This window comes from Protopterus annectens, chromosome 11.part0 (assembly GCF_019279795.1).
Source record: "Protopterus annectens isolate FY-2018-M chromosome 11.part0, PAN1.0, whole genome shotgun sequence".
Taxonomy (NCBI): domain Eukaryota; kingdom Metazoa; phylum Chordata; order Ceratodontiformes; family Protopteridae; genus Protopterus; species Protopterus annectens.
The window spans coordinates 66799861-66825866 of record NC_056745.1 but is presented as its reverse complement, the minus strand read 5'-3'; the positions used below and the strand labels follow the sequence as shown (position 1 = coordinate 66825866).

The window sequence follows — 26006 nt, the reverse complement described above, 5'->3', positions numbered from 1 at the left end:
ATCTGTCTTGTTGCCATCACAGCATATTACATACAAAGGAGCAGACTTAAACACAAAAGACATGGTAGCAAAATTGCCTCACGACAGGGTACAGACACTGCGCTATCAAGTGTCCATCTTGCTCTTGAAAAAAAAAAGTACAGGCAAAGTTTGTTCTGAGGCTCTTGGGCACTATGGCAGCTGCTATAATATCAGTACCTTTGGCACATCTACATATGAGAGTCCTACAGTGGCTACTGTCTGCTCAGTGGTCCATGCAGGAGTTGCCCATGTCCCACAAGATCTTCATCACAGACTCCTGCAAGAAGTATCTATGCTGGTGGCTTCAATTTACACAGGTGATTGTAGACAGGCCATTCACTCTCCCACAACCAGTAGCTACAGTGACCACGGATGCTTCCCAGATGGGGGGCATGATCTGGAAAAGACTGTCCAAGGAATTTGGCAAGAACACTAGTCCCATCTGCACATCAGTGTCCTAGAGGTGAGTCTAGTGCACCTGGCGTTGCAGTAATTTCAGAACTCTCTTCCACCAGGTACGATTGCAATGTAGACCGACAATATGTCGGTAGGGGTGGTACATCAACAAACAAGGCGGAACTAGATCCTACCCCCTGTGTCGAGAGGCTCAGAGAATATGGCAATGGGCAATATCTTCTTAATGCTTTCTGATTGCAAAGCACATTCCAGGGAAATCCAAAGTGATAGTGGACAACTTAAACAGAGCAATTCTGATGCCTCACGAGTGGTCCCTGAAACAGGAAATTGCGAACCAAATTTTTCACAAGTGGGGGCCAGCCTTGCTGCGACCTCTTTGCCACATCCATGAACATCAAATGCAGCAGCTACCTTGCCCTAATCTCCCCCCTCCGGGGGCGTCCTCAAGGAATGCACTTGTTCACGATTGGCTCCCGGGACTTCTTTATGCCTTTCCCCCGCTTCTTCTAATCCCCAAAGTTCTACAGAAAGCCAAATCGTTGAGCTGCAGGTTAATACTCATCGCTCCTTACTGGCCTTGTCAAATCTGGTTCCCCTTCCTATGGCCCCATCTCCGAGAGGAGCAGTGGATTCTGATCCCGGTGCCAGATCTTCTGACTCATCAGTCAGGAACGCTCCCTCCTCCTGTCCAAACCCTCAAGCTAACAGCTTGGCTGCTTCACTTCCAATCTTAGCCAGGCTTCCAGACACATCTCCTGCAGTGCATCACGTTCTGGTCTCTTCTCATAAGACAACTAGAAAACTGTATGCTAGCAAATGGAAAAGGTTTTCTTGTTGGGCTTTCAAGAATCACATAGACCCCTTTACAACCCCTACAAGTAAAATTTCTAATTTCTTAGAGATTTTCAGTGAAGGTGGTGCAGCAGCTACCATACAAGTACAATTAGCCACCATATCTGCCACATAGGAGGCATGGGATCAAAAATTGTCTCACAGATTGTGCAAAGCCTTCAGAGGTACTTTTCTACTAAGGCCCCCAATAAGAGAACCACCACCTCCTTGGGACCTCAGTTTGGTACTGACTACTCTGATTCTACCACCTTACGAACCAGCCTCTTGTGAACTAAAATTTCTGACCTGGAAAACAGTCTTTTTAACTGCCATTACTTCAGCTAGGAGGGTTTCAGAGCTCCAAGCGCTGTCCATATGCCCTCCCTATCTAGTTTTTCACAAAGAGAGTTTCTCTTAGAATTAATTCTTCATTCCTTTCCAAAGTATGTGCTGAGACCAATTTGAATCAGTCCATTGACCTGCCTGTCTTCTTTCCAAACCATGGCAACAGGGCAGAATATAAACTACACCAATTGCACGTCAAGAGACGGTTGCGGTTCTACTTGCATAGAGCAAAGGAATTTAGAAAATCTGACCAGCTATTCATCTCCTTCTCAGATAACAGAAAAGGTGCACCAGTTTCCAGATTTACCTTATCAAAATGGCTTGCTGATACTATTATCTATGCATATAAATTTCAACATAAACAATTGCCAGGAAAGATTAGGGGCCATTTCAGCTATGTCAACTTCAAATGCCTTTCAGGCCAGATTACCTATTGATTCAATTTGTGTGGCAGCCACATGGGTCAATCTTCATACCTTCATCACTCATTACAGAGTAGATGTGGCCTCCTGGAACAGGCCTTCCGTTGGTTCCACTGGTCTGAAAAGCTTATTCCCTTGAGCCACCGGGGATGTTGTCCCAACCAGCAAGAAAGAAGGCGAGAGAACAACATAACATTAATAAGTTATATACTCGCGTAACGTTCCATGTTTGTTGTCCTTGATCTCACCTTCATTCTTGCGTCCCACCCTCCTCCCCCCAACCTTCGCTCCTGGAGGATCGAGAGGAAATTTTTATTTGCGAAAAATGTTCTCTGCTTCCTTTCTGGCCTCATGAGTCATAGGCTAAGAATTGTTATCTTGTTTTTACTATATTGTTTCTAATTTGTTAGTAATCTGCAAATAAGATCTGGGTTATCTTCCCTAGGCATCATGGGATAGGGTATAGCCTCAAGCCAGTGGAAGGTCTCGAGCTCTAGTAATAGGTAGAGTCTGACTTGATGCTCTGTTCTGAACCCAACCAGCAAGAATGAAGGCGAGATCATGGACAGCAAACATGGAACATTATGATGAGTTCATAACTTCTTATTTTCTCTGCTGTGCCTAATTTTTTCTTTGACTCAACATGGCTGACAAAAGAGGAATGATAGGTTTCAAGCAGTGTGATAAGTGTGGGCAAAAGATGCCTAATGCGGATTGGCATCTTTCATGCATTTACTGTCTTGGAGTTCCTCATCTCCAGATTCAACCTCCTTGCGAGATATGTAAACATTTTAGTTTTTGCACTCTCGCAGAGCATAAGAATAAGCTGATTCACAAGGGTTTATTGAAAACCCCCTTTTCGGAGGCCATTTCTGAGAAGGAGGTCTCACCAACACCCAGGAAAGATAAGAAAGAGAAGCCACTCTGTTCCAACTTCCTCGAGCTTTACGGAACTGAAAAGCTTTCTGATTGTACTTTCTAAGGTTTACAAAATGTCTGCACCATCTACTTTGGCCCCTGAGCCCTCAACTAGCTCTACGGTGACGAAGTTGTTGGTGAAAACTATGGAACTGACTGTCTGTACAGACGGTATCTTTGGTACGAGACACTTCATTGACATGGACAGTGACTTCCCTTATGGTTTCATCTTTGGTGCCGAAACCTGAAATTTTGCCTAGGCCCAGGTACTCTCCTACTTATAGACCCCTTCTTGGGACAACAGTATAGTCCCTTTCTTGAGAGACCAGACTCGCCCTCAGGAATGTCAACAAGGTCCACCAAGAGTCTTTCTGAAATAGACGTAGTGCAGCTTGTTGATCAACTCTTGGCAGCTAGAGGAATTCTGACCCCTACCAAGACTGTCCTCCCATCTGGACCCAACTTTACTCTGCATTCACTCCAACATATCGTCCTCCAACCTCTTCGCAGACCATGAAGCTCTCTGTACCAATGTCTACACCTTTGGTTCCTGTGACTACTCCCAAGGTTCTGGAGCCTTCCCTCTGGACATGGCTCCATCTGTACCTGACCCACCCTTGGGACTGTGACTGATCTGTCGGCCCCATGATCCTTAATTCGGCGCCAATTATTTTCTATGGCACTGTCTACGGTCCTGCTTGGCACAGCAGTTTCTGGTCCTCTCGCGGCTCCTGTCTTGGAGGTAGGCTCATCAGGGCAGGGTGTAACCCTGGTTCCGAGATTGTCCCTCTCTGTTCTGGGCTCCCATCCCTCTTCTGGTGGGCCTGCATTCCAGGTGATGGAAAGGGTTCTTGCTTCCACAAGCATGCAGTTGGCACCTCCAGCGTCTGAACCTGACTTTTCACTCTCCTCTCGCATGCAGTTCTCACAGCCCACTACGCAGGGACTCGAGCACGGGAGCGGCAAGAAACCCTGCTCCAGGGAACCCACTCTTTGGGGTCCTCCTCAGAAGATCCCACCGATGAGCCACCCTGAAAGGGAACATGCAAGAGGAAGCACATGGATTCCCCTGAGGAATCCATCACCGAAGACATGGATTTCAATGAGGAAGAAGGGTCCCCATGGTCACCCCGATTGTCTCATTCAGAGACCTACTTGAGATCCTGAAACAGAGGGGTGACTTGGAAGTCCATCAACCCTTCTAATGAGGAATCCGTATTCTTGCAAGCCTTCTGTGCTCTGCCGTCTACTTCCTGGGTTACCCCCCCCTGCAGATGAGTTGATTAAACTCATTGTGCAGCGGGCTTGGAAGGCCCCTGACAACGTTGAGCCAATTCCCGAGATGTCTGATAAATTTTTTCCCCTCCAGAAGCCCATCTGCACTGGTCCCGAGGTTTGTCAGTAGACTCCATGGTTGTGGCGGCAACCACTAAATAAGAACTAGCAGAAGAAAGTTCACCTGTCCTTCCTCCGAACAGGGAGACCCAGACAATAGACAGACTAGGGAAGAGGACCTATGCTTCAGCAACCTTTGCCATACGGACTCTGAACGACATGGTGCATTTTTCATGTCTCCAAAGGGACCTAATTGCAGAACTTTCAGGTACTTTGGCTGGGGTACTACCTGAAGAGGTGTGAGACAAGGTCGCCTCTCAGCTTGCCACCCTAGAATTAATCTCCAAATCCTCCATGCGGTTGATAGTGTGCACAACCTAGGGAGCTGCAGCTTCCGGCGTTGTCATGAGACGTCATGGCTGGATGCGACTGTGACTTTGCGGATCCCTTCAAGTCCTCCTTTGTTAGTGCTCCTATTGATGAATCCTTGTTTGGCCCAGAAGTTAAGGACGCATTAGCCAGGTGTGAGAAAGACAGAAAGACCCTATCTGCCATGGACTTGGGTTTTTCAACCCCTCAACGAAACCTACTCCAGGAATCTGGGGGGGTGTGGTTCAAGAAATCCCAAGGACCTTTCCATGACTTGCGTGGCGAGCAATTCCCCCAGGGCAGAGGAGGAGAATCTCATCTGGGAGACTCCTCTTTCGGGACAGAGGGGGTCCGTAAAGTCAGGGCTGCAGAGATTCCTTCTCTGGTCAGCCACATCAGCGCTCCTGAGGAGTGGCCCGATTGCTTTCCTCTGGAGGTAGTCAGGAGACATTTTTCTCTGCACCGCTTGACCTGGTAATCGATGACATCGGAGTCCTGGGTGCAGAGAGTAATGACCAGAGGTTACCTTATCCCCTTCGACCTTTACCCCAAGCCTCTAAGGTGAACTCCTGACATCCCACCCAGTCAAAGGGATACAGCAGCACTAGAAATTCAAAAGCTGCTAAGAAAAAGTCATCCAATTAGTCCCACCAGATCAAATAGGATCATATTTTACTCAGTTATTTTTAATGCCAAAAAAGACAGGGGACTGGAGACCAATTTTGGATCTCAGCGTACTGAACAAATTTGTCAAAGAAGCAAAATTCCGGATGGTCACGGTTCAGTCCATTTTTCCATTTCTGGAGAAGGACGACTGGATGTGCGCTATAGATCACCAGGATGCATATTACCACACAAAAATGTACAAACTATCCAGGAGATACCTCCGCATCTGGCTGTGAGACGGTTATCAATTCCGATGGTCTCTCCACAGCCCCCAGAGTGTTCATATACATGGCAGTAGTAGTAGCTCACCTGAGACTAGAAGGATTCTGCGTGTTTCCATACCTGGATGATTGGCTCCTTACCGCCCCAACCAGGAGTCTACTGCTTCAAGCCATATCATACACTCGAAATCTGGCAGAAAACCTAGGAATCTCCATAAACTTGGACAAGTCTAAGCTGGTTCCGACTTAGAGCTTAGAGTTCATTGGGGTAAAGTTTGATACAACTTCCTGCAGAGTTGCTCTACCTCTACACAGACTTCAAAAACTGTGATCTCTGCTTCAGATAATACTTTCTGGAAATATTGTACCTGCTCGACAGGTCTTGCAACTGTTGGGCTCTATGGCAGCTACAATCTCACTGGTCCTACTAGCAAGGTTCTATATTAGGCTACGCCAGTGGCTACTATCATCTCAATGGTCTCTCCTAGCACAACAAATGTCTTACCCAATCCGCATTAAAAAGCATTGCAAACAGGATCTAATTTGGTAGATGAAGCCAGAAGAGGATTTGTGGTGTCGACCCTTTTTCCCCACCCATCCCAAGGCCACAGTGACCATGGACACTTCCCTGATGGGGTTGGGGGGGGGGGCATTTTCAAGGAAAGCTCGTCCAAGGCACTTGGTCCCCTTTAGAGGCCAATCTGCATATCAATGTCCTAGAACTGGAGGTGGTGCTGTTAGTATTGCAAGCATTCCAAACAACCCTTCCGTCAGGGACAATTGCTGTCCAATCAGACAATGTGTGAGTAGTCTGGTACATCAACAAGCAAGAGGGAACCAGATCCTACCCCTTGTGTCAGGAAGCCCTGAGAGTGTGGCAGTGGGCGATAGCTTCCAACCGCTTTCTACTAGCAATGCACATTCCCAGGAATTCCAATCAGATTGCAGGCAAACGAAGCAGGAACATTCTGATGCCTCACAAGTGGTCTCTCAACCCAGTAATAGCGACTCAAATTTTTTATTGTTGGGGCCGGCCTTGCTGTGACCTCTTTACCTCCCACGTGAACCACAAATGCAGCAGCTTCTTCGCCCTGATCCCCCCCCCCCCCAAGGGGAGTCACCGGGAGATGCTTTGATTCACGGTTGGCCCCCGGGTCTACTGTATGCCTTTTCCTTCTATTCCCCTCATCCCGCAGTTCTTGAAGAAAGTGCAACAGCTGAGAAGCAAGGTTATCCTTGTTGCCTCCTGTTGGCCCCATCATTTGGTTCCCCTTCCTATGGCCTCACTTGATTCACCGCCCGTGGATCCGGGACTCTTATCTCACCCACAGAGGATGGTCCACCTCAACCTTCACAGCCTCAAGCTGATGGTTTGGTTTCTCCAATTCCACTGAGTGCCAGGCAAATAAACCTATCTTCCCCAGTCCAAGACCCTTCTGGCTTCCCATAAACTCTCCACCAGAAAACTCTACCACAGCAAATGGATCAGGTTTGTTATTTGGGCTAAACAACAAGGACTAGACCCCTTCACAGGGCCAGTTCATAGAGTTTTGGAATACCTATCAACCCTTCTCCATGCAGGAACCTCAGCCTCAACTATTACAGTACACCTAGCAGCTATTGCCAGTTTTCATAACTGTTCTAACGACTCTTCACTTATGTCCCACCATCTTTGCAAGACTTTTATGAAAGAAGTTATACACCTTAGACCACCTATTAAAACCCCAACTGAACCATGGAATTTGAACTTGATCCTACAGACTTTAACCTGTTCACCCTTTGAATCTTCTGCCACATGCGACAAAGTTCTTATCCTGGAAAACCCTATTATTGGTAGCCATCACCTCAGCTAGGAGAGTATTAGAATTGCAGGATTTTAGTGTTAAACGTCCTTATTTGATTTTTCACAAGGAAAGAGTATTACTTCGAACTTAACCCTTCTTTTTTATCCAAGGTTATCTCAAATTCGAGCCTAAACCAGTCCATTGATTTACCAGTCTTTTTTTCCAATTTCTCTAACAAAGGTGAATACCAGTTCTACACGTTAGATGTGCATAGGCAACTATGTTTTTATTTAGACAGAACTAGATCTTTCAGAAAGTCGGACCAGCTCTTAATAGCTTTTTCGGGCCCCAGATTGGGCAAAGCTGCATCAAAAGTTACCTTGTCAAAATGGTTGAGATTGCATTTCCTTTATCTGTCAACTAAACAAATTAACCTTGCCTGCTACAATCAAAGCTCATTCCACCAGGTCAGTTTCCACTTTGGTGGCTTTTCATTCCATAGCTTCTATGGATGACATCTGCGCAGCAGGCACTTGGCCACCCCCCATACCGTTATCACATATTACAAATTGGATATGGCCTCCAGGGGAAGAGCATCTTTTGGTTCAGAGGTGCTCAGGAATAGCCTTCCATAGGGCTACCCAGGTCACGAGTAGCTGGAGATTCGGTCCTATCAGTAAAGATTGAATGAAGATCTACAACACAGATGGAACATTATGGCTAGACATAACTTCTTTTTTTGTTATGTGATCTGAGGTCTTTGAATACAACAAATCGTTACTTTTCAGAGACTTCAGATCTGAAGAAACTGTCGAATCCATGGGCAGGTATTCGGACTTTTAGATCTGAAGCAGGCACTGTATCTGAGAATTTTGGTTTCATCACCAGCTACTGCTGAACACACTTGCCACTTATAATCTCACTACCTTATCCCTAACATGGTTCCATAGTTATCTAACCTTCAACAGATAATCTCACTACCTTACCCCTAATATCGTTCCATAGTTATCTAACCGTCAACAGACTAAATGGGCAAATAACTTCCCACTATTACTGGTCACCACAGGAGTACCCCAAGGCTCCATACTTGGGCCCCTCCTCTTTGTCATATTTACTAATAACCTTAATACTGCCACCCAACATGCCACCATCATCCAATATGCTGATGATTCCTCTGTTATCTGCTCAGCCCACTCCCCTCAAGAACTTCAACACAATATGCAAGCATCTTTCCAGGACACTGAAAGTTACCTTAAAAGCCATCGACTCATCCTCAACCCAAATAAGATCAAACTTACCTTCTCCAAAAAATCATCCAAGCTCAGCTCACCACACCTCTACATACTCTTCCAGTGGTACAATAATTGAACCCACAAATCAGACCAAGCTGCTTGGAGTTACCATAGACGATACTGTAAAATTTGATACACATCTGCCTTACAATTAAAAAAAATCCACTCCAAGCTCAGAGCTCTCTACAGGGTTAATCCTTATCTTACACAACAAGCTAGACTTAGCACTGCTAAATCTCACTTGCTATCCACTCTCCTCTACTGCTCTCAGATCTTTACCAACCTATCCAAAGCTGACCTTAATAAACTAGAATCCTGCTACAACAAAATAGCTAAGTTTGCTAGCAGTCAACCCCATAAAACACACCACTGCACAGTTCTCCGACAACTCAACTAGCTGGAACTTCCCAATCTGTTAGTGCTAAAGCAACTGTCACTTGCCCATAAAATGGTATACAACCTCACTAACTGCCCAGCTCTTTCAAACCTATTTCAGTTAAACACTAATTGTAGGCTGCTTCAGTCATCCAACAAACTAATACTAAAAGTGACCCAGTCTCACAACTTGTATGAGTGACCCAGTCTCACAACTATTATGGCAACTCTGTCTACTCCAAAAAATAGGCAAATAATGGAATAATCTTCCTCAGCATATTCTAAAAAAAATCCTAATCTGTCCACATTTAAAACTACCCTAAAAGATTGCCGAAGCACTAACTGGCTTTGCTGCTGTATTACTCTTGGCTAGTTTCCTTTCTTTCAATTGCTGCTTATCTCTTGCATGAGATGCCTATTACTGCTCATCCCTTGCATAACTTGCATATTACATCTTTTCTTGAATGTTGTACTCCATTGTTTAACTTCTTAGATTTGTACCTAACTTGTATTGCATACAGTGTACCAGTTTGCTATTTCCTTTGTAATTCTTGTGTGAACTTGTAACGTACATTCTTATTTTTTTTATTACTTGTACTTTTAACTTTAACTAGTTTGTACTACTCTGGAGATTTTCTCCCTGGGTCTCCGCTGAAAATGTTTTTTTTTCCAACCCAGTTGGACACTACCCGGTTAACAAATGTAAATAAATTAAATCTTCATAGGATCCAGCAGAACTATGGAATCCAAAGAAGCTCTTTTTATAGATCTTTCCGATGACCTGGAGGAAGTAGAACAGGTGCTCGGAGAAGTATGAGATGTCTTCTTTGTTTTTTCTTTGAATGCTCTAGAGATGGCTTCATCAAAAGATAAAGGCAAAAGTCCCTTTAAAGTAAGCTTATTTCTATAATCTATCGATGCTATAGGGTTGAAAGCATGGCAGATCACACAGTCCTCCTGGAGGTGGAGAGGGCCTAAGCAAAAAAAAACACACAGGTTCAACCCTGCCAGGCTCTTTTCCTTGTCAGCCATAACAAAAAAAAAAAAAAAAACACAACAAAAGTAACAGTGTTAAGATGAGAATTACAGATGAGATTTTATTTTTTTGAAAAGTGAAAGTACCAACAATGGTACAGAAGACTGATAGTTTGTAGAAGAGGGGAAAGTTACTAATGATAGTAACTAGAAATACCACTAATGGTAAAAAACAGAAAATATAGATTTTAATGAAAAGAAGGTAAGGGAGAACAACTAGCCAGTTAACAAGGCTTTTAAAAGTTATTTAGGAAAAATAAGAAGCTTTAAAGCAATTTATCACCCCAAGCTATGAAAGAAGAAAGAGCCATGTCTTTTCATTAGAAGTGGCAAATGAGATCTGGGGTAATAAGGGTTGGTGCATTCTGGGTAAGGGAGAAGCTCAAGAGTTCAAGGTTGCCACAAGCTTTTATAGCAGCCGAGTCAGATCCAAGGGCTTGGATCCAAACCCATCAGTTGAGGACAGAATGAAAATTGACATAATCTGCTTACAGGTTTGCTGGGACATAGAGGAGGACCTGTAGGTTGCAAGGATATGGTATGAGAACCTCTTTATGGTGAATTGCACATGTATGAGTTCCAGTGAGTCATACACTAGTCTAGATGTGAGGTTTTTAATATATACTGAGAATCCTCCACCTTTAGTTCCCTCCTGTGCAGCAGCTGGTCTAAAGATGTGAAAAGCATTATAACCTTGCACTGCTGGGGTATTTTCCCTGATATTAAACCAAGTCTCTGTTTCTACAAAGATGTCTACACTCTACACGGAGAGGAAGGCTTGCAGGGAGTGGGGTTTCTTGTTAAGATGTCTAGCAATGAGCAGTGCCACCATCAGATATTCCTTCATAGGTTAAGTTGGGAGGTTTATCAGTTTGGTATTGCCTAATAAAGGCAGTATGGGGGTGGAAAAAGTCTTTTCAGGTATCCAAAAGCTTAGAGGGGTAAGTGCAGACCATCCCTGGCAAAGCAGTGTGGTCTGTCAACAGTGTTCTTCCAGGCCGTCAAATATTATAACCCCTTGGATTAACACCAGAAGCTAAGCCAGTTGTTAAAAATCAATCATTTTCTGTTGGTAATGTGGCATCATCCTTGGAGAAAGGTGTATGTTGCTTAGTGCAAGGCTCACACCTAACTGAGACACAGTGAGCTTGATCATGTCTCACTTCTTGTAGTCAAGTGAGAGAGTGCCTCATGTTAACATGGACATGAACTTTGACAGGGTCATACTGGTACCTTTGGTTCAGTGACCTGTGTGACTTGATGGATCGTGGCCCTGGAAGGCAGCTGATAGTGACCCCCTCTTTACTCAGTCTGGTGAGGGGGACACTGGTGTGCCTGACTATAGAATCACCAATGACCAGGAAATTTGGCTGTGCACTGGTTTGCCTTAAGGGCTTAGCAGTAGAGGCACTGGATACAATGCTACTCTGTTTAGCTGTAGTAGTGTTTTAATGGACTGTTTACATGATGGCTGAGGATCTTTTTTTTAAATGTCCTCTGCAGGAGGTCTGAGGGTTTTAGGAAGGCTATCTGGAAGTACCTCAGCATAACTACTTTTATGTGTAGGATCTTTACCCTGTGCAGTAGGTGTGATGCTAGTGTCGCTGACAACCTTTGTAGGATTAGATTTGTCTGCTTGAGTGTTGCCTCCAGCGTTAGTGTTTATACCTCTCTCATACTTTACCAATTTATTTAAGAATAAGTGGATTGTCAGTGTCCATGAGGCAGTTGCCACAATGACTCAGAATACTCATCTCAACCAGACTGGCCACAGAGAGGGTTGGGAAGAGCATGTCCATGGCTGCTGAGCTACTATGGAGGAGTGAGGGAAATTTAAATAAGCTCAAACCTAAATGCTGTAGAAGTTTAAAAAAAAAAAAAAAAGTCTAAACAGTAAGGATATTTTAAGGGAAACTTGCACCAAGAGAGAATGGCATCTACACGGATTACAAGGGGAATTAAGCTGCGAGATATCAGCACCTATACAGATAACTGCTAATTGCTGCTACGAGGAAAGTAGCAGTTCTAACTAAATATTGTAAAAAAATACAAAGGTAGAAAAGTTCAGCTATTCAACACAGAAACTATCAAGTGACAAAAACAATGTTAAGTACAAGGCCCAAAACAATGACTATGTTAACCTATGCTACGAGTAAGCTAGGTTTTGCATTATGAGCCAAGCATTGTTCAGCTGCAATGCTTAAATAGTGGCGGCGATTCAGTAAAAACACACGAACAAGGCCTGGTGGCCAATCAAAAACAGCACACACTTCTTTCCTTTACACATCACAAGGCCAGAAAATTAATTGGGTCCCCTCTGTTCTCACTAAAGTAGAACTAAGACCGTTCCAACTCATCTGTAATTAAGGTCAAAATGTACAGATGTGTTTTTGTGATGAATAATAGAGCATAACACAATTGTGTAGGGTACTTAGTATAATATTAGATGCTCAGACAGATCACTATTGCAGTGCATCATCTGACCCTTTTTCCACCTACCAAGGATCCTTTCCTTTTTTCCTCTATGCCCAGGATGGGCCCCCTTCCTTTCCCTTCCGTCACCCCTTGTGAGTCAGAGTAGAGTCCTGAACTTGGGTAAGGTTCTTAAACAGGCAGTGTCTACTCCCTTGTGCCCATGAACCAGGTTCTAGCTGGGATCTGTCAGATTACATTCATTTTGACTTGATATTTAAATTTGAAATAATACTAAAAAAAACAGCTAAAGCCAACACTAGAATACCAAACAAAAAATATCTCTGTGAAATGCATCACGGCTCAAGGATACAACACCCACGGGCAGATGTTATAACTCTTTTAATATATAAAAGACACAAAATAAAAACGAACCACACTGGTTAAGTGCTTTCATCTACTAAGCGTAGACTTCATCAGAACACCATTAATGTCATTAAACCAGTTTAAATAAGTCAAACATCAATGTGAATGGATGATCAATTAAACACCACTTGCTTCATATTCATGAAGTAATGAATATTCATACGTCTGTAGTACTTGCAAACTGTCAAAAGTTTTCATGTTTAACAAACCTTAATATAACAAATATATGAAATATAAATTTACAGTTTTAACTCTGGATTACGCCATAACATGTTTAAAAGATTTTATAAAAAAATTATTTATAAAAACATGAACAATAAATAATAAAAAGTATTTAATGACATATCAGTTGGAAAAATATATTGTGTACTTCGTATACCTAAAAACTTGTATACCCATATATATTCCACAGTGTAACAAAGAGAGTGTACTAAAACCTAATATTAATGCATATTCTTGCTTCTAGTATAGGTTTAGTTGGTATGGTCATTCAACCCTGGGGGGTTGGCCGTATTTAATAGCAGTTACCTTTTGACTTCCTTTTCCCCCAGAATTGCCTTGATGTTGCCACCCCTTGGATTAGGTTTTACTTGTTCCAATATCCCAAATTTAAAAGTGTGCACTCCCCATTGTCCTCTAGGTGTCTGTATAATGCATCATTTCTATCCATTCTTCTAATACAATAATTGTGGTCATAAATCTTATTTCTAAGGTGTCTGTCCATTTTTCCTGCATAAAAACTTGGATAGTTATCACACTTAGCCAGATAGATGACATGTTGGGTATAACAGTTTCTTATTTTAAACCATATCTTAGTATGATTAGCATTGCCCAAAATAACTGTTTTCTCCTCTAATATAGCTTGACATTGGTTGCAATGCCCACATTTCCTGGTGTACCCCACACTCGTATCCTGCCCCAAAAATGCATTACTTCTTTCAAATCTATTTTTTAGATTATGTCCAGTTTTGAACACACAGATTGGATAGTTACCTAACTTACTGTACACCACATCATCACTTCTAAGGATATTCCATTTTTTTCCAATAATATTCTTAACCTACTTCACATAGGGGTTGAATTCTAATATACATGCGCTCTTGTATTGCATGTCACTATCGTTAAATGTCGCACACGTCCATTTCTAAACCTACACCTAATAGGGGTCTATACTTCTTGCCCCATTCCTTAACATGACACGTAACATCACAAATAATGGATTTAGGGTAACCCCTTTCACTAAATAGGGTGCCAGTGTAATCAGTCTCATCTAACTTCTTTTAATAAGATTAAATGTTATACAAGATTTTTGGATGACATTTTTATTTTGTGGGATGGTTCATTAGACGAGGTAAACTCCTTTGTGAAGTACTTGAATGAGTCTAGTACATATTTAAGATTCACATATAGCAATAATAGTGAAGGAATAGCATACTTGGATACTTATCCCATGGTATAACAGGATTTAAATCCAGGATTTATAGGAAAAAGCATTCAGTAATTCATACCTGGAATACACTAGTTATCTGGCCAGTCAAAAGAGAAGCATTTTTTTTTTCCAAAACAATTTATTGATTTTAATAATTTCAAAATTATAAACAATCACATGAAATCATAGTAAAACTGTAACCTGAAAGCTTTAACATATATAATTTACATATTTGATATATACCAAACTAACAGAACTGGACCAACTAAAGTATTTACATAGACATCCATTAATACATTTAAAATGTTATCTGTTTATAATATATATTGTCATTATGAAAGAAACAAACTGATGTAATTTGCTATAGAGATTCGTTCTTCAACAAATTTTGCAAATGAACCCACAACTGTTGATTGTATGTTTTTTAAAAGAGAAGCATTTTTAAGGGGCAATGCATTAGGGCTGCCAGAATGACATCAGATTATAGAGATGTTAGGTGAGATTGATTATATTGGCTCCCTATTTAGTGAAACGGGGCTACCCCAAATCCATTATTTGTGACGTTGCGTGTTATGTTAAGGAATGGGGCAAGAAGTATAGACCCCTATTAGGTGTAGGTTTAGAAATGGACAAGTGTGCGACATTTAATGATAGTGACATGCAATACAAGAACGCATGTATATTAGAATTCAACCCCTATGTGGAGTAGGTTAAGAATATTATTGGAAAAAAATTGGAATATCCTTAGAAGTGATGATGTGGTGTATAGTTTTGTCTTTTCGGCTTTTCTTGGTTTGAGGTTGCCACAGCGGAACTCCAGTCCGCTAATGATTGGCAGTAGATTTTTATGGTGCCGAGTTGCCAGCCCGATGCCCAACCTTCAGCGAAGGCACACCCATTCACGCATGTCATTTGGAGGCCACTAGACCGTGGGGAGGACATGCAGACTCCACACACAAGGCACTCCAGCCGAGAATTGAACAGGAGAACCTCTTGCTGTGAGGCAACAACGCTGTATAGTAAGTTAGGTAAATATCCAATGTATGTGTTCAAAACTGGACATAATCTGAAAAATAGATTTGAAAGAAGTAATACATTTTTGGGGCATATGAGTGTGGGGTACACCAGGAAATGTGGGCATTGCAATCAAAGTCAAGCTGTATTAGAGGAGAAAACAGTTATTTTGGGCAATGCTAATCATACTAAGATATGGTTTAAGAAAGGAAACTGTTATACCCAACATGTCATCTATTTGGCTAAGTGTGATAACTGTCCAAGTTTTTATGTGGGAAAAACCGTCAGACACCTTAGAAATAGGATTTATGACCACAATTATTGTATTAGAAGAATGGATAGAAATAACACATTATACAGACACCTAGAGGACAATGGGGAGTGTCACACTTTTAAATTTGGGATATTGGAACAAGTAAAAACCTAATCCAAGGGGTGGTAACATCAAGGTAATTCTGGGGGAAAAGGAAGTCAAATGGCAACTGCTATTAAATGCCGCCAACCCCCCAGGGTTGAACGACCATATTCTAACTAAACCTATACTAGAAGCAAGAATATGAATTAGTATTAGGTTTTAGTACATTCCGTTTGTTTACATTGTGCAATATATATGGGTATATGAAGTACACAATATATTTTTCCAACTGATATCAGTCATTAAATACTTTTTATTTATTGTTCATGTTTTTATAAATAATTTTTTTTGTAAAATCTTTTAGACATGTTATGGCGTAATCGAGTTAAAACTGTAAATTTATATTTCATATATTTATTATATTAAGGTTTGTTAAACATGAAAACTTTTATGACAGTTTGCAAGTAATACAGACGTATGAATATGAAGCAAGTGCTGTTTAATTGATGGTCAATTCCCATTGGTGTTTGACTTGTATTTAAACTGGTTTAATGACATTAATGGTGATGTTCTTCATTCCACATTGCTGCAGTCCTAACACTTGGGTAGTCCGCTGTCCCAGTCGGCCCGAATACCAAAGTATATGGCTGACGTCGGTCAAGGCGCATTAGTCTGACGTCAGGACGTCAGGGTACAAATGCGCATGACCGACGTCATATCCTCAGTCTTTTTTTGCCGCATGGTCCGATGCAGAAGCAGTTTTGCGAGTGCAGGTTGGCGTTCTGAAATTTTCTGAAGTCGGAGTTTCAGACCGAATCAAAGTTGGCTAAGTACCCCGTTGGGGAATATTTTGGTTTTTCTTGCCTCAGTATTTAACCGGATGTCAGAAAAAGTGAATAACTGTATTTCTTGTGGGAAACAGATACCTCATAGGGATTACCATACCTTGTGTATACCTTGTTTAGGGCCTGAGCACGACGTTGTTGGATGTCGCTCTTGTGCTAGATTTAACAAACGCACTATAAAGAGAAGGTTAGACTGTGCCAGGTTAGTTTTTGGGAAGCGTTGTAATTATAAAATGCCGTCGGATGCTCCGACGGCCGCTTCGTCCAAAAAGCGCAAGGACAAAGCAGCAAAGCCTAGGTTGGAAGAACCGTCAGTCCCGGATGTCGGTTCTTTAGAAGGCTCAGTGGAGCCGGAGATTCTGCCAGAAGTTTCTTTGGAGTCTCAGGGAGAGACTTTACTGTTACAGGATGTGTCCTCTCAGGAGGTAGGCCAGGCTGAAGGGGCTTCTCAGGTGGCTGTTCCCCCCTCTCTTCCTAAGGTGGTTAGGCCCTCCCCTTCTGTTTCCAAGGCTTCTTTGAGAGGCAGGCCAGGTTTAACTTCAGTGGGGGTCTCTCCTAGTTCTTCAGGATCTTTGCCTAAGAAACATATGCTTAAAATGGCAGAAGATTTGATTACTATGATTACAGGTTCTATGCCCCCTCCTGATAAGAGGCCTAGGGTGGAACCTGAGCTTGAGAGTTTTGAACAGTGTTCGGAGGCTTCTGAGTCTTCGGCTGAAGACTTGCAGGAGTATCCTCCTTATTCTGATTCTGATGTGGATGATTCTACTCCTTCGGCTTCTCCTCCTGAGGATTTTTCTTTTTCAGAGAGACTTCATTCCATGAGGGAGCATTTTAAATGGGAAGGTCAAGATTTCTCTGATTCCAGGAAGAGGCTTAGGGAATTTTTGTTTTTACCCCAGCATAGGCCTTTCGCTATACCTCCTGTTCTGGATGTGGTGGAAGATGTTTTTGCAGAGGCTTCCCTAAACCCTGATTCTTTGCCTCCTGCCCCAGTTAAACCAGATAGGTATTATAGGGTGCCTGAAGCTCATAAGTATCTTTTTAAGAGTCCTAGGGCAGACCCGGAAACTGTTTCTCAGGGGCCTAAAGGTGTTAAGGCTTCTGTTGTTAAAAATCCTGTTCCTCCTGATAGAGGCAAGGGCTTTGGATCGATGGGGAAAGAAAGTGTATACTTCTTCCACTTTAGCCATGAGGGCGTTGAATTGCCAGTTTCACATGTTAAAATATCAAAATTATCTCCTTTCACAATTTAAGTCTAAGGTGGATGCTCTGGCGGAAGGTATTGAGTGTAAAGAGTTGCAGGATTTAGTTCATGTGTCTGAACAGGTGGGTAAGCATTCCTTGCAATGTGGTTTTGATGCTGTGCAGGCCTCTTCGAGGGTGGCTGCCACTGGTTCTGTTCTTCGTAGGCACGCCTGGCTGAGGGATCAGAATTTAGCTGAGCATGTTAAGACAAGGATTTTGGATGCTCCGTTACAGTCTGACGTGTTGTTTGGTTCACCTGTGGAAGCAGTTTTAAAGAAAATGGAGGACAAGGCTAAGTCTATGCAGACTGTTAAAGATTTTTTGCAGGTTCAGCCTCCAAGTTTAGTAGAAATTGGCCTACTAAGGGATGGACATATCCTGCTTATGATTCCCAGTCTAGGGGTAGGTCTAGACGTGGTAGGGGCAGAGCTCAAGGTTCTTTTAGGCCTAGAACAGGGAGTTCACCTGCTCAGTCTTCTGGTGAGGGCAGGGGTCAGTCCTTTCGTAAACAGACCCAATGACCTACCTTTTCAGCTGCCAGTACTTTCTCGTCTGGCAGCACCTTTGGGAGGAAGGCTGGCTCTTTTCAAAGAAAATTGGAATTTAATTACCCAGGACAGATGGGTATTGGATATCATTCACCACGGTTACAGGTTTTATTTCCATACCTTGCCTCCTTTCAGAGGCATGCCAGACATTCCTCATCTACAAAGAAAAGAGGCTCACAAGCAAATTTCTCTGTTACTCCAAATAGGGGCCATTCAGCCGGTTCCTGTGCCAGAAAGGGGCCTAGGATTTTATTCTCGCTTGTTCCTAGTACCAAAGAAGGGGAACACGTGGAGACCAATTTTGGATTTATCTATCCTCAACACTTATCTGGACATTCCCAAGTTCAAAATGTTGACGTTACAACAGCTTTTACCTCTGCTGGGCAAAGATCACTGGATGGTAACTTTAGATCTCAAGGAGGCTTACCTTCATGTGCCTATCAGACTAAGTTGCAGGAAGTATCTGCGTTTCGAGCTGGAATTCCCATTATCAGTTCTCTGCATTGCCCTTTGGCTTATCTACTGCACCCAGAGTATTCACAAAGGTTCTGGCTCCAGTGATAGCTTACTTCAGGCTAAAAGGAATACAAATCTATCCTTACTTGGACGACTGCCTGATTCTGGCTCAAGACAAGGAAGACCTTTTACAGCATTTGGAATATGTGATAGCAGTGCTAAGATGCCTAGGGTATTCTGTGAACGAAATAAAGTCCAGTCTAGTACCCTCTCAAGACATGTGCTTTCTGGGTGTGAGACTGAATACAGCAACCCAGATGGCCTTTTTAACCCTGGACAAACAAAAGAATCTTTCCCTTTACTTCCATCAACTATCTCTTCAGTCCGGGCTGACTGCAAGGACAGTCCTTCAAGCCTTAGGGTTCATGGCATCTTGTATTCTGGTGCTTCCCAATGCCAAACTGCATATGAGGAAGCTGCAATGGTATCTCAAAATGTATGGACACAGCACTGCCAGGATTTGGACACTGTCATTCAAATAATACCTTGCATTCAAAAGGAATTTTTGTGGTGGGCTCAGGAATGTCACCTAAACAAGGGACTCTCTGTGACCCGGCCAGAGGCGAGTCAGATTCTAACGACAGATGCCTCAGACATAGCTTGGGGAGCTCATCTGAATGGAAAGTGGATACAAGACAAGTGGCCTGCCAGACTACAGCATCTACATATCAACATGAAGGAGATGTTAGCAGTCCAGTTTGCATTAATGGCTTTCAAGGAGTTACTTCTTCCAGGGCAGGTGTTGATTCTAACAGACAACACAACTGTCATGTGGTACATCAACAAACAAGGGGAACACATTCTTACCCGTTATGCAGGCAAGCAATGATTTTATGGGAGACTGCGCTCAGCTTGCAACTAACTCTTCAGGCAAGGTTTCTGCCGGGAGCACAGAACTCCTTAGCAGATGTGTTAAGCAGACAAATCATGGATCCCCACGAGTGGAAACTGGATCTTCATGTATTTAGATAATTGACAGTGTCATGGTGAACTCCATACATAGATCTGTCCGATTCTCCACTAAACCACCAGCTGCCATAGTTTTGCACAAAAGGTTTCATCACACAGCTTGGAAAGTGGATGCTCTTTCTTTCAGTTGGAAAAATCTTCATGTGTATGCCTTTCCACCTCTGCCTCTTCTCCCAAAGGTGCTCCTAAAGGTCAGACAAGACAAGCCAAGGATGATTTTAATAGCTCCAGATTGGCCTCGGCAACACTGGTACCCATTACTGAGGAGTCTGGTAAGGAAGCCTCCATGGCCTTTACCTTTGATTCCGCACCTGTTGTCTCAGAGGGACGGTCATCTACTCAATGTCAAGCTTCACTCTCTTCATCTAACAGCCTGGCATATTCTGTTTTGAAACACAGCAGGTCTCAACTTCCTCAACAAGTTTTAAATGTGATTATGGAAGCCAGAAGACCTAGTACGAGGAAAGTGTACGCAGAAAAATGGAAGAGATTTTTATTTTGGAGTGCAGCAAAGAATTTGGAGATTTCTGAGCCTAATTTGAGTGTGGCTCTTCAATATCTTACTGAGTTATTGGACAAAGGTTTGTCTTTCTCTTCCATTAAGATTCATGCTGCAGCCATTTCAGCTCACTATGATTGTGACCCACCATTGTTTTCTCATCCTTTGTTCAAGCAATTTCTTAGAGGGGCAAAGAATATAAGACCCCAATAGAGCTCCTACTCCTGCTTGGGATCTCAATTTTGTGTTGGAGAAACTTACTCTACAACCTTTTGAGCCTGCGGCTACTGCTGAATTGAAATACTTGTCATGGAAGACTGCTTTTTTGTTGGCCATTACTTCTGCAAGAAGGGTTTCTGAATTGCAGGCCCTTATGGCGGTTGAGCCTTTTTTTGATTTTCCATAAGGATAGGGTATCATTACGTACTAATCCTTCCTTTATGCCTAAGGTGGTTTCTAGTGTGGCTTTAAACCAAACTATTCATTTGCCTACTTTCTATGCAGATCCCCAAAATAAGGGGGAAAAGATTTTGCACACTTTAGATGTACACAGGCAGTTGCGTTATTATTTAAGCAGGACTAAAGATTTTAGGCAGTCTCAGCAGTTGTTTGTTTCTTTTGCTTTGAGTTCTCAGGGCAAGCCTGTGTCAAAACAAACTATTTCTAAGTGGATTGGGTTTTGCATTGCATTTTGTTATTCCCATCATGGCAAGGAGATTCCAGCTGGGATTAGGCCTCATTCCACTAGAGCTACTGCCACTTAAACAGCATTTCTAAGGGGGGTGGCAACTAAGGATATTTTGGAGGCAGCTACTTGGAGTTCAGTGCATACTTTCTCTAAGCATTACCACCTTCCTCTCTACTCTAAATCTAGGGCTGGTTTTGCCACAGCTATTTTTCAAGGCATGTTGACAGCTCCTGCTTCTTTATGATTTGCCAGCCTCCCTTACCTCTGCTTTGGGATTCTACCCAAGTGTTAGGACTGCAGCAATGTGGAATGAAGAACATAGTACAGTTTTGTACCTACCATAAATGTAGATGTTCGAGGATCCACATTGCTGCAGTCCAATTTACCCTCCCTCCTTCCCCTCTGTGTTTAGGGGTGGTTGTGTGGGTGAGGTTATACTCTTGTAATTTTGTATATATTGTACATATTTTTGGTGCAGGAGTGTTTGGTGTTTTTGGTTTTGGCCTTATCTTTTTAGGGTCTTCTGACATCTGGGGCAAGAAAAGACTGAGGATATGACGTCGGTCATGCGCATTTGTACCCTGACGTCCTGACGTCGGACTAATGCGCCTTGACCGACGTCAGCCATATACTTTGGTATTCGGGCCGACTGGGACAGCGGACAACCCAAGTGTTAGGACTGCAGCAATGTGGATCCTCGAACATCTACATTTATGGTAGGTACAAAACTGTACTTTCTGATGAAGTCTACGCTCAGTAGATGAAAGCGCTTCACCAGTGTGGTTCGTTTTTATTTTGTGTCTTTTATATATTAAAAAGTTATAACATCAGCCCGTGGGTGTTGTATCCTTGATACATTTCATAGTGATATTTTTTGCTTGGTTTGGTATTCTGATATTTAAATTTGAGTTGCAGATAAGGAGCCTCCACTGTTTAGCTGGCAAGAAATCTTGACGATGGTGCAGACATACTTTACTGTTATAGCAGCATACCTTTACATGCCTACGTGTGGGTGGGTGCGTGCTGTGTAGGGAGAAGGCACCAGGGCTGTTGAAGACCGACTAGGTGGGCAGGATGTTTTGCATTTAAGTCCTAGAAGTTATGAATACTGCAAGAGTGATAAATTCAAATGTCTGTTTATGGTAAGTTACCTACACTACTTTACGGAGCTTAAACTGTTTTTCCAAAATTAAACACGGGTTGTATTAATTTTCCATATTTGATCTGCTAAGTAAAATGTGTTATTTGCTCTCTCTTTACTTTTTACTTCATTTGATTTAGTCCTTTTACTTTTGATTTAATTTGTGGTTATAAGAGTTCTGATGTTTACAGGCATTTTTTTTGTTTACGTCTGTTATCTGTAGTAGGAGGTCCATTGTTTAAATGGCCTTTTCTGCCTGAATTGACAATTTTATTGAGATGTAATGGGTACCATCTTAAAATAACATATCTCCAATTTTGTGTGTTTTGTTTCCCGTCTAGGCCAAGGTTAAAAAATGTGGATAGAAGTAGTGCCCAGCATTTGGAAGTCACAGTGGGAGATCTCACTGTCATTATTACAGACTTTAAGGAGAAAACAAAGTCAACACCTGCTTCTAGTGCTACATCTGCAGATCAGCACAGTCAGAGTGGTTCTAGTTCTGATAACACAGAGCGAGGAATGTCCAGGTCATCATCTCCAAGAGGAGAAGCCTCGTCAGTAAATGGAGAATCGCATTAAAGTTCATTTCTTGAGGAATCCTTTGATCACATGTGAACTTGCAAGTTACTCGTTTGCCAACACATCACTTTTCCATGTCAAGTAATTCACCATGTGCATACTCTGGAAAGACTACCAGAAATGTGTTTTTTGCCAGTTTTGTTAGTATTTTAATAAAATGTGAAACTATCCTCACAACTACAAGACTAAGCATAGGAATGAATTTTCGTTCCTTTTTTAGTCAAATGATTATTTCCAGACTCTGGACTTATAAGACTGCCATGTTTGCGGTTACATGAAAATGTGGTTAAAATCCTTTTACAGTGTTATACATGGAAATCTGTCCACTCTTTAGTTTAGTGATCCCTAACTCATTAGAACTGTCTTTACTATGGCATGTAGTGAATGGAATTTTTATGAAATAGTTCAGGCTGCCTAAATATGTATTATTGGAGGCATTGTGAAGCATAGTTATATGTATACAAAAGTAACACTGAATATAATCAGTTGTTGAAACATAAATTTTCTTAATGGTTATCTTAAATACACCTGCTGGTACTTGGTGTGGTTTAAATAGGAAAAGTTTTAAAATAAAACATTTGTATAAAAGTTTGCCAGTGTTTTCTAAACACAATGTTTTACTAGGTTATTCACTATGAATTGTATTGCAGGTTTCATCAAGGTAACTGTTGATATCCTAGATGATTAGCCCGTTTGCTGACGGTTTATCAGATTCATTGTTTTTGTAGAGCTATGCAGAATGACTTATCAGGACTGTGAATTTGCTGTAATATGACTTGGAATGTAAAGATTTGGTGCTGTTGAGGAAGACTGTTAACCTGCTGCCCACTTTTTATCAGAAGAACTAAAGGAAACAAGCCGTAGTTTATACCCCCAAACACGGTCAGTCCCATCCTAGCTTAACACTACTTATGCCCTACTGATGGTTAGCTGTGAAATAAAATGTCTGCATAATGGGCCAGTTGGGTATTTTAAACAAGAAGGCTTTACGAAGAATAGAGTTGGTAGGCCATTGTGTTTGTAGTAATTATGTCTGTTACCATTTTATTTTAATTCTAGGATATTGGGAGACTTCCTAGAGCCTCAGCAGTCTGTTTTGTCAGAATTAAATGGCCATTTTTAATATATGCATGAACAGTGTCACAATATTATGTTCACTAGCTAAATCAGTTGTCCAAGGAAACACAAGTTACTGGTTTCAGATAATTTTATTGTATTTACTTAATAATTAGATGCTGCTTTATCTTTCACACAGATTAATATATGCTAGACATGACCATAAAAAGTAAATGTTCCATGAAAGCATTTAGCAATAAAAGTAATTGAAATGAAGATGCATTTCAATACCGAAAGCTACCTGTTTGTAACTGTAAAGTTTCAGGGCAGAAGCATTTGTTGGTACACGGTGTAACCATGTTTCATAGATTCAGTTTTAAGAGTCTTAGAAGCTTTTATAATAACACGGTTATCTTTTAAACTTGTTAGTTGATATATTGGCTTTACAAGTACCTTTTGGGGCACCAAGGGAGGGAGTTTGCATGGGACAGATGCAAAGGTTGATTTCCTTAACGTGGTTTTATTTTGTTAACATCCCAGTTCATTATGATCACAGTAGAATGTTTATTCTACTATTACTTGATCTATATTGTGGGACCATGTGAATTTTTAATTATCAGACATGCAAAAATATTTCTTAATTACTATCTAAAGAATGATGGTGCTAAGGCTTGCCAAAAAGAACACTGTATCCTGAAGTTAATAAGACTCTAGCTTGATGTTTATAATTTAGTGTATGATTTTTAAAAGCACTAAGTATGTCCCCTGTGGTGTTTAACTTCTGTAGTAGCTAATGTATTTTTCTGTGGTTTAATGCAATACTTCTACAGGCACTCTGGTGCTATTTATTTTGTAAAATACTAGTACTGAAATATAGTTGGCTTCAAAAAAATAAATACTGTACAAGCCTCATGGAAGTTTAATAGTTTTTTAAAGTACATTTTCATGAAGATGTTTCAGTGCAGTTAACTTGTAGTTTATTATCCATGTTCAGACGTTATAGGTAGAAATAGTTTCACAGAAGCTGTGTGGCTATTTATTTCAAAACTTTATTTTGGAATCACATTGCTCAGCCTATCAACACCTGGTCAGGCAGTGCAGTGTTCTGAGCCAGGGAATATAAAGATCACCATGTAAACTTTTTTTTTTTTTTTTTTTTTTTTTTTTTTTTTTACATACATACATACAGTATAGAGTTGTTATCCGAACTAATTGAGACCTAGGGTAGTTCAGATAATCAAACGTTCATTGAACCAGATAAACTTCTAAACTCTTTTTTTTTTCTGTATACAGGGAATACACTTTCACCCATTCAGTTATTCCAGTATACAATAAAGAATATTTTTCACACATGAGTAGGCTACAAGCAAATGCATATAATGTTGACATATTCAGACTTTGATTTTTCCTACCCAAAAACTTTGGAAGGCTGCATTCGGATAATCGACTCTACTGTATTCTGTTTTCAGATTACACAGCCCTGTTAAAGGAAGAAGTCTCTGATGCTTGTTTCAGTTCTTTCTTCAGCTGCAGTCTTTGGTGTCCGAGCTTTACAGACTGCAGTGCTGTAGACACTTTCCCTTTCTAATTAGTGTTATTTGCACTGTTTTCCCTTGCTTTATTGCAGTAGTGAAAAAGAAGTTATGTCGTACCGTAACGTTCCATCTGAGTTGTCCATCTGTCATCAAATGTGGTTCACCTCCAATACTTCAGAACCGACTCTGCCATTTCTACAGCTCGTGGATTCCAAAAGCTCTTGAGCACATCCATCACCGATAATATGTAGTGTAGATTACCTCAGATCAAGTCTGCTGATGAAAGCAAGAAGACGTAAAAATAATAAGAAACCATATCTGGATTAGAAGAATGTTCCAAAAGTAAACTCTCTGGTAAGTGCCTGTTCTTCCAGGAAATCTGGCTTGGAAGGAGGGAGGGGAGTTGATGACAGATGAAGATGGACAACTCCGATGGAATGTCATGGTTCAACATAACTTCTTTATCTGAAGTTGTCAAATCTTCATCCTGTCATCCCCTGTGGGACAAAGTCCCCAACTACTTACAACCCTGGGTGGACTCAAGGAAGGATATTCCTGAGCACCATGAGCCAGATGATGCTCTACCCCTAGAGACCAGATCTAATTTGTAATGAATAATAAAAGTATGGGATGACGCCCAAGTTGCAGCTGCACAAATGTCATCCATCGAAGTTCTTGACTGGAAGACAGCAGAAGTAGCAACCACTCTAGTTGA

General features: G+C 41.7%; 1 protein-coding gene across 3 annotated transcripts in view; it reads left to right on the top strand.

Moving 5' to 3' along the window:
- Window positions 1–24668, top strand: part of YAF2 (YY1 associated factor 2) — a 687108-nt gene extending 662440 nt beyond the window's left edge. For all 3 annotated transcript variants that reach the window (XM_044087447.1, XM_044087448.1, XM_044087449.1), the window contains one exon: window positions 22463–24668. In XM_044087447.1, the coding sequence (XP_043943382.1) occupies window positions 22463–22700 (238 nt within the window). In that variant the 3' untranslated portion in view covers window positions 22701–24668. The remainder of the gene's footprint in view (window positions 1–22462) is intronic.
- Window positions 24669–26006: the final 1338 nt, after the last annotated feature.